General features: G+C 40.8%; 1 protein-coding gene across 1 annotated transcript in view; it reads left to right on the top strand.

The window, feature by feature from the left end:
• WDR64 (WD repeat domain 64) overlaps nucleotides 1-9,343 on the top strand; it is a 457,550-nt gene that overhangs the window by 397,755 nt on the left and 50,452 nt on the right. Inside the window, exon 23 of the mRNA XM_006868582.1 lies at nucleotides 5,205-5,393. Coding sequence (XP_006868644.1) covers nucleotides 5,205-5,393 — 189 coding nt within the window. The remainder of the gene's footprint in view (nucleotides 1-5,204; nucleotides 5,394-9,343) is intronic.

The raw sequence follows: 9,343 nt of genomic DNA on the forward strand, positions 1-9,343 counted from the left end.
GGGGGTGTCCACTTGCTCAGGTACCCCCTTTAGTCACCAGAATGGAGGTGCACAGACAACAAGAATCCAATGAACAGATACCAAAATAAAAAACAGAACAAAACAAAGCAATACAGAAAATACTGTCCACACCTTTATCTCCAAGGTTTCTGCAGGCGTCAGTCCATGGTGGGTCTGCTTGCACCACCACTTGGTCTCACCACTTGGTCTCACCCAAGTTGTCAGCAGCCCAGCAGGTTCGAAAGTGTGAGATTTCTTGCTTCTGCTACAAGTTCCACTAGCTATAAGCCTTCAAACTTTTAAAATATTCCTATATATGTGGTTCAGAGTTTTGGAATGCTCCCCTGAATCTGTTTCATCTGGTATTCTGTGTTATTGCTGACAGAGATCTTCACTGTACTTCTACCCTATCTACCACCAAGCCCCTAATTATTTCTTTAGCAGTGTGAATGGTTTATATAGTCTACTTGTTTTAATTACCTAGATAATGTTAAACACATATATGCAAAATACAGACAACAAAGAGATAGAATGAAAGGAAATGTCATGACATTTTTGCAAACAATATCTTGCTACATATTAAAATGTCCTAAAATTATGATAGTGATTTATCCTGTTAAAAGAATAATGTTAGGGCTAGAGGAACAGGAGATACTTCTCCAAAGACCAGTGGGGGGGGGGGCATGGAGAAGCAGACTGCCTATTATAAGAACAAGCAAGCTGTATGCCTGGGAGCCATCAAGGGAAGTCATCAAGTCCCTTCAGGACAAACCCCCTTTCAATACTCAAACTCAAAGGGCACACACAGGCAGACTTGTAAGCTTGTTGATGACCGTGTTGGTCTACTTGTGAGTGGAAGTTGGGGAAAGGCAGTAATGAAGACATGACCTGAGCCTGACCATGTTTCATAGCTCCTGTCAACCTTGAGATAAGAGAGAGAGAAGAAGGGCTGGTTGGTTTGAATTTTGGGAAGACTTGGGCACTCCTGAGCCCATGGACACTGATCTAGCCACTAGGAGCTAGAGCTGATAGTGACTTGTCCAGCTGATATGAAGTAGAGGGAGGTGCACAAGAACACCCAAACTTACAGATAGTACCCATTTGACATAGTTTGATGACTTGATGATCAGAACTCAACTAGAGGAAGATAAAGAAGTTTGATACAGGAAACAAGTGTAAATTGCTACAATTTGATGAACTTGACCATAACTTATGGATCTAATATCTCAAAATATCAACTGAGAGGGAAGGAGTCTTCACATCAAGGATCAAGCCTATCTCCTCAGTACACAGGGTTGATTGAGACGGGCAACTTAGACATTAATTACCTAAAATGGGGGGCCTATAAAAGCACAAAGTGGTTGGCTTAAAAGTTTAGTTTCAGAGCAAGCTGGGAAAGGTAGAATCCTCACTGAATAGTTTTCATCTAGTCTGCATGGGTCTGGTGGAAGGTGATGGGGATAGTTTCTTTTGCTTCAGGAGTAATTGTTATTGTGACTAATTGTGATTGTCACATGTGTAAAAGTAGAAGTTGCATGACAAAAAAAGGGTGTAGTTAATCTTACATTCCAGGAACAGAGGAGCCTAGGACTAGCAGGAAGGAAGAGCATGAGTAGAACATGGGATCATAACCAGAGAAGCAGCGACATCAGAGATGGAGGCAGAGGTGATGGCATGGAAAGATAGAGCATCTAAGGACTGTACAGTCGTGTAAAGAGAAAGACTGGACTGATGGGCAGGGGGCTGGCCTTCAAAATCTGCCCTTTGGTTGTTTAAATGATTGTATATTCCTGGGTGTTTTTGTGTGCATCAAAAAAAAAGTCAGGGAGGGGAAATATAGGCCAAAAAAGAAGAATGCTAGTTAAGATCAGGGAAGTAGAGAGTCAAAAAATCTCAAAGTCTATTTGAGAGTTTAAACATAATGAAATTGAAAAAGAGGCAGTATTGTGTAGTAGTTAAAATATACTGGATTGAAATTCAGCAGTTCTGGTTGTAACATTGTCTCTAGTAATTAATTATCTGTAAGCTTGAGTCTAGTTAATTAGGTGGGGCCAGGTCATGTAGGCATTGTTAAGGATGTAGCTGTTTATCGTGTAAGACATTGTAAGATTTTAAAAAGAGGAGGTGCATGATCTAATTCTCATATTTATTAAAAGATCATGTGGGTGAATGGATCACATGGTAGCAAAAATGGAAGCAAGAAAACCAAGTAGAAGTCTTTGGTGAATATAATGCCTCTAATTTGGTGGTGGTGATGGTGGTGATGTGCCACGGAATCGTTTCTAACTCATAGCAACCCTACATAGCAGTTCCAAAGTTGTAAATTTTTATGGGAGCAGAAAGCCTTATCTTCCTCCCATGGAACCACTGGTAGTTTTGAACTACTGACCATGGGATTAGCAGCCTGACTCATAAGCATAGGTAGTGGCAGCAGTAGTGAAATAGGTGGTTTGGATTTGACAGCTGTCTAGGAAGTAAAATTATTAGGATGTGAACTTAAACTGGAAAGATAAATGATATAAGATGTCAAGAATGACACCCAGATTTCTGGCATGTACCATTAGGTGAATGTTGGGGTCATTCAGTAAGACACAGCAGTAAATACCAAGAAATTTAGGCTGTGAAAGAATGGGAGCACCTCTAAGAATGTTGAGTTCAGGGTGAGTCTGTAGGGTATGGTATTTTTAGGAGGCAAGTAGAGCTGCTTTCTCAGAAGGAGGATCAGGTTGTTTTATTTGTATAAAGCGACTGTTGTTGTTGTTATGTGCCGTGGAGTCGGTTCTGACTCATAGCGACCCTGTACAGGGTTTCCGAGACTATAAATCGTTATGGGAGCAGAAAGCCTCATCTTTGTCCTGTGGAACAGCTGGTAGTTTCGAATTGATGACCCTGAGGTTAGCAGCCCAATTCGTAACCACTAAAATTTCATCATCAAAAGATTATTCATAATTCAGTGCCTTGAGTGTCTGCTTCAGCTTAATTTCACATCTGTAACAGCAGAAGTGTTAAATTAGGTAACAATACATACACACACACACAAACACACCATGTGTGCCTATACCTTTGTTGATCTAAGCATCAATTTCTAGCTTAAACCAGTTATCATTGGCATGGAGAAATGATTATTCCTGCCAGTGAAGATTTCCTGTGAGTTCTCTGTTCAAAGAACTTGGCTCTATTAACAGTTACCTCAGAATGGAGTCTTTTACAACTAAGTCACATCCTTTGTCCAATTAAGGCTTAGCTCTGCAACAAAGGATAGGTCAATCTGGAGACAAAATTTCAGGGAGGCGAAGCTAACCATCCTGAAGAAATCGGAAATGAGTCCAGGAGACAGGGTCAGTCATCTGGGAGAGTTCAGCATAGAATAGGAAGCAACATGAACCCAGAAGTTTCTTCAGTCCTGGTCTAAAGCCAAATGCATTTAGGATTGTTTTGAGTTAGTACCTCACCCTCCTAACTTTTGGATTACAACTCAATGTAAAGAAAACAAAAATCCTCAGCACTGGAACAATAAACAGCATTCTTATCAATGGAGAAGAGATTCAGGTTGTCAAGGACTTCATTCTTCTTGGATCAACTATCAACACTCGCAGAAGCAGCAGTCAAGAGATCAGACGACGTATTGCATTGGGCAAATCTGCTTCACGGAACTTTTTAAAGTACTGAAGAGCAGAGATGTCAGCTTGAGGACTAAGGTGCGCCTGACCCAAGCCATGGTATTTTCAGTAACCTCATATGGATGCGAAAGCTGGACAGTGAATAAGGAAGATCGTAGAAGAATTGATGCCTTTGAGTTGTGGTGTTGGAGGAGAATACTGAAAGTGCCATGGACTGCCAAAAGAACCAATAGATCTGTTTTGGAAGAAGTGCAACCAGAGTGCTCCTTGGAGGCCAGGATGGCTAAGCTTCATCTCTCATACTTTGGACACATTGTCCGGTCAGAACAGTCGCTGGAGAAGGATGTCATGCTGGGTAAGGTGGAGGGGCAGAGAAAAAGAGGAAGACCCCCAACGAGATGGATCAGCCAGGTGACATCATTGATGGCGTCAAGTGTGGCGGTGGTAGTGCGGTTGGCCCGGGATCGGACATTGTTTCGTTCTGCTGTGCACGGGGTCGCTGTGAGTCGGTTCCGACTCGATGGCACATGACAACAACAATGTTTAAAGTGCTGGTCCATTTAACTTTAATAATGCTTCTGGCAAGGCTATGACTCAAAGGCACTTAACAACAATAACAATTCAGGGAATTAAAATTTATCAGAAATACCAGATACTCATGTTAATTTTACAGGACACGGTCAGGTGTGAGGAATCCTGTGGCAATGGAGGATAAGCACTGGACTGACTACAATGTCAGTTTGAACCTCAAGGTGGATGGTTCAAACTCAGCAGCCACTCCTTGGAGACCCTATACAGGGTCGCTCTGAGTCTGAACTGACTTGACAGCACTTAACAACAACAACCACTTGGAGATTGGACACTACTTGGACTTTGTGGCTTCTACTCCTTGTAATATGTCTTCCTCCTCCTGTTGCTCTGCATCATTTGCTACCCTGAGATTGAAATCAAGAAATAAAAGGAAGATCCCAAATACCACTCATATTTTTATCTTTCCCTGAGACATAGGACTTACACTTCTGTTGATGATACTCTGTTGCTTTATCCCATTTAGGATCTTTAGAAGGACTTCTTGGAGCAACTTGATAGTAAAATAAAGCAAATAAGTATACATTATTTTGCCACTCTTTTCAGAATATAGTGGTAAAAACTAGAATAGTGTTTCCACAGTAGTAGAAATTGTGGATGGAGGTCAGAAAGACTTTGATAATAGTAAAAACATCACTAAGTGTCTCCTCCCACAAGTTCTGCTATGGAGGTATAGCCCATTCTAAGGCCTAATTCAACTAATACACTGTCAGTCAATGTGGGTTCTGATTTTCTTGAATGGTCCCTGTTTCCTTAGGAAAAATATGTTCCTTCTTTTCTGGTTTTGATAAATGGTATTAGAAGTAAAGAACTGGAGTTCTAACTAATAAAAATGTTTATGGTATGACTAATTTCATAGTGTTTAATATGACAAGCCCTAGACTCATGTTTGAAAGCTGGTGGATCAGTAAAAAGTTATATAGTGATCCAATGAACAAAATCACTTTCAGTGAATTCCTTAATTACTTTCTTCTCCCTACCTTTGTCTTTACTTAGGCTCTGGCAGGCTCTCAATGGTCATTACTGTGGATATTTTGGACAGCGAAGGATCTTTGAGTTATCAAATGCAATTGACTTCATTTTACCTTGTGATGTTAATGAGTGTCCTATAGAAATAAAAGAAGAAAGTAAGTTCACAGAGAAGATGCAAAAATATGAATATCCTCTGATATTTAACAGGGAAAGGTAAGACTACTGACTTTTATTTAGATGGACAGACACAAATTAAGCTGTATTGATATTGTGACAATGGTGTGGGCCTGAAGAACTCAAAGGAGTAAACCCCAGAATTTTAAGTCTATTGAAGGGAGAAATATATAAACAAAATACTGTAATTTAATATAGTAATGCAATTGGAAATGTTTAGTTCTTTTGATAATCACAGAAGGGAGAGTAGTTTTTGGCCAAAGAAGGAAAACCAAATATGCAATTGCCTAAGCAAAGACTGTGACTGAATATGTAATATAGTAATTTGAGACTTGGAGTCCAGGGATAAGTGGAGAGGATGTAATAAGAAATAAAGCAAGAAAATTCTGAAGAAGCCATTTCACAATGGGATTCTTATGCATCAACAAAATAATTTTGAACATTACAAGGTACTTTATGACAGGATGTGCAAAGGAAAAGCAGTTCTGAATAAAAAGATCACAAGTTTAGTTGTGCATAGGTTTAAGTTTGAGGTTATTTGTGGAACACCCAAGTGAAGGTATTTAAAGAGTACTGAAGCAACCTGTCAGAAGCTGTAAAAAGAGGTCAAAGCTATAGATAAAAATTTGGGAGTCATCAAATTTTTCACTATAGATAAGTCATTCTGATCAAAATGTGTAAAGTGAGAAAAACAGAAAATTAAGGATGATGTCCAAAAGCAATATCCTTTAAAAAATGAGGTCAAAGAAGTTTTAATTCTGTAGACTTAATTTCTGTTCACCTGAGGTCAATTCAAGACAAGAAGAAGCAGTGCTTGTGTGGTTAAGTATCATTCTTCTCAGAACTGCAGAGGCAATATCGCTACCTTATCAGCATTGCTGGTCAGTGCTCAACTGTGTCTCTGATCTCTAACTACCTCCATGTCTGCAACATGCTTGAATGCACTCACAGACTCAGTACAAACTTGCTGTCACCTCCTCGCTACACTGCAGCCCTACCAACTTCTGTACTGTTCCCCAAAACAGGAGCCTTTGTACTGCTGCTCCTTTGACTGGACATTTGTCCTCTGTTTGCTCTGCTAGAAGCTTCAGTCAGAAATCATGAATAAAGAAAATGAAGGAATATGCCCTGAGCATTTTTGACACTGAATTCTAACTTGCTAAACCCCATAACTGTGACTATAGTATTCTGACCACCTTCCCTAAAATAGCATCCTTGTCATACTTTGCTTATCTTTCTTTGTAGAACTCACTGTTACCTGCTATTATATGGTAAATGTATTGTGTGTCTCCTCACTAGAATGTAAGCTTGTGGAGACCAGGGTTGTTGGCTGGCTTACCACTGAATCCCTAGTGTTTAGAATGGTGACTCTTATATAGTGTATTCAATGAATGCACAAAAGAATGAATGATAGCCTGGAAGAAATGGGATAGCTTGGTAGTTCAGAGTATGAATTTTTTTAGTTACCTATTGCAGTTCAGCAAATTACTTCTACCCATAATCTTTGTAATTCCCACCAGACAACTTTTTCTTCAACTGGGTCTGGGTAAAAAAATGTGGAGAAAGCTGCGATAGAGTTATATGATTCAGTTGTGAGTTAACAGGGCTAATTGTGATTGCGGTAACTTGGATCTGTAATATGAGTATAAAACCAGCTCTAGCAGGAGCCGGAAAGAGCATCCTACTACCATTAAGGAAGAAAAGCTAGCAGTGGAACATGTCCTTTGGGTCTTGGGATTCCTACACGTTGAACCTTCTTGACCCAGAAGAAAGCTGTGACACTGAAAGAGTCATAGAGAAGGAGCCGCAGCAGCAACACCAGCACCAGCACCAACACCAACACCAGCACCAACACCAACACCAATACCAGCACCAGTACCAGCACCAACACCAACACCAACACCAGCACCAGTACCAGCACCAAACCAACACCAACACCAGATCCAACACCAACACCAGCACCATCACCAACACCAGCATCAACACCAGCACCAGCATCAGCACCAACACCAAACCAACACCAACACCAAATACAACACCAGCACCAGCACCAACACCAGATCCAACACCAGCACCAGCACCAACACCAACACCAGCACCAGATCCAAGACCCACAGCACCAGAGTGCTGGGCTTCCCATCCTACAGAGAAAGTAAAGTAGAGTACCTTTGGGCAGCATATTCACTTTTGGAGTGGGGTGCCTCCAGGAACTTAATAGAGCTGAGTGTCTTTGGGCTGAGGCTTATAGCGAAAAGAGTGTCCTTTGGGCACTTTTCAGCAGCCCTAAAAGTACTTTATAATATTGTTATAAAGCAGGGCAGAGGCCAAGTCAAGGGTTAAAGGGCCAGAGAGAGGACTGCCTGCAGCCCCAGATGAGAGACTGTCCTGAATGGAAGAAATGTGGTGCCCTGAGCGTTTCTGATCCTGATTTGTAATCTGTTAATGAAACTAATAAACCCCATAACTCTGGGGGGTGGGGGGGAGTCAAAGAAGACATACCAGTATAAAATGATAAGAAGAACCTGGTTGTTGGAAAGAACCCCATAAAAGATGTAAATCAAGGGAGGAGGAAGTTGCAAGTAGAGTGATTGAGAGTACACATTTGCAGAACATGACAAAGAGGTCACATAAGTAAACATTAGATTTGTTGGCTGAAAAGTCATTGATGACACTAAAGAAGGTAATTTCAACCCTGTACAGGGTTGCTATGAGTCGGAACCGACTCCACAGCACATCACAACCACCACCAATGGATGAAAATCACATCATACTAGTTGAAAAAAAATAGGCGATAATGAAGACAGTATAGATTATTTTTTAAGGAAAACAGCCCTAGGATTGAAGAGTTTGTTTCACCGGCTGGCTTCTTTATGGGGAAAGAATTGAGTCTTAGGAGTACTGGTGTGGCATTTCAAGGTCGGTTTGAGCTGCAATTCAAGCTCACCAGCTGTTCCTCAGAAACCTATACAGGGTTGCTATGAGTTGGAACCAACTCAGCAGTACTTAACAAGAAAGTCTTAGCGGTCAATGGATAGCTATTTAATGGAGAACTAAATGGTGAAAAGCTCAAAATTGGTTTTGGGTGTGACTGAACCTTAATGGTAATGGGAGAGATTGGTGCTTATTTAAGCTTTAAACATCAGCAAAGCTCACTCATAGGTGGTGGGTGTCTGAATCTCTAACCTCAGGGGACCAAACTGACTTACAGTGACCCTTGGGGTTTCCGAGGAGCAGCTGATGGGTTTGAACCACCACCCTTGCATTTCACATCAACGTTGCAGCTCAAACTGACCTTGCTGTCCAGTGCATTATCCTGTAACACCACACCAGGGCAGACTAAATTAAAAGTGGGAAGAACTGGAAGATACGTTTGATTTCCTTTTAGGGAATATATGAATGAATGAAACCTGGACAGATTCAGTGCCATCATCTAGTCCAATAACTATAGAGAAGAATTAAAGGCAAGAGACCAGAACTACACAGAACTACAGTCAAAACAAGAGCAATCTAAAAATAATCAGGAACCATGTTAGGTTGCCCGATAAGCAAGGTAAACATGGGCTTACTTGTGCCTACTTACCACTCTGCAGTGAACTACTTAACATGTTTTCACCACATCAAAAATTCTGCTTTTAGGTAAGACTGGCTGTTTCCCTCCCAACCCCATAATACCTTTTTACAGACTCAAAAACATTTTTTAAATATTATTATCTCTGACTGAGGTGGTGTGGAGTACCCAGTAAATAAGAACAGAGTTATTGGTACTTGCTTGCAGATTTATCATGAACAATTTCTTGTTATCATTATGAAATTGTTCACTACAGACTATTAAGTAAGCACAAGTAATCCCATGCTTATCTTACTTATTGGGTAATGAACCCCTAGTACCAGATGAGTGCCAAAACTCCTTTGGAATCTTCCCAGCTTCCCTTGGTTGACCAGCAAGGAGCACTGTGGAAGAGGACTGGAGAAAATGTAGGAGTTGGTAA

This window comes from Chrysochloris asiatica, unplaced genomic scaffold (assembly GCF_000296735.1).
Source record: "Chrysochloris asiatica unplaced genomic scaffold, ChrAsi1.0 scaffold00119, whole genome shotgun sequence".
Classification (NCBI taxonomy): domain Eukaryota; kingdom Metazoa; phylum Chordata; class Mammalia; order Afrosoricida; family Chrysochloridae; genus Chrysochloris; species Chrysochloris asiatica.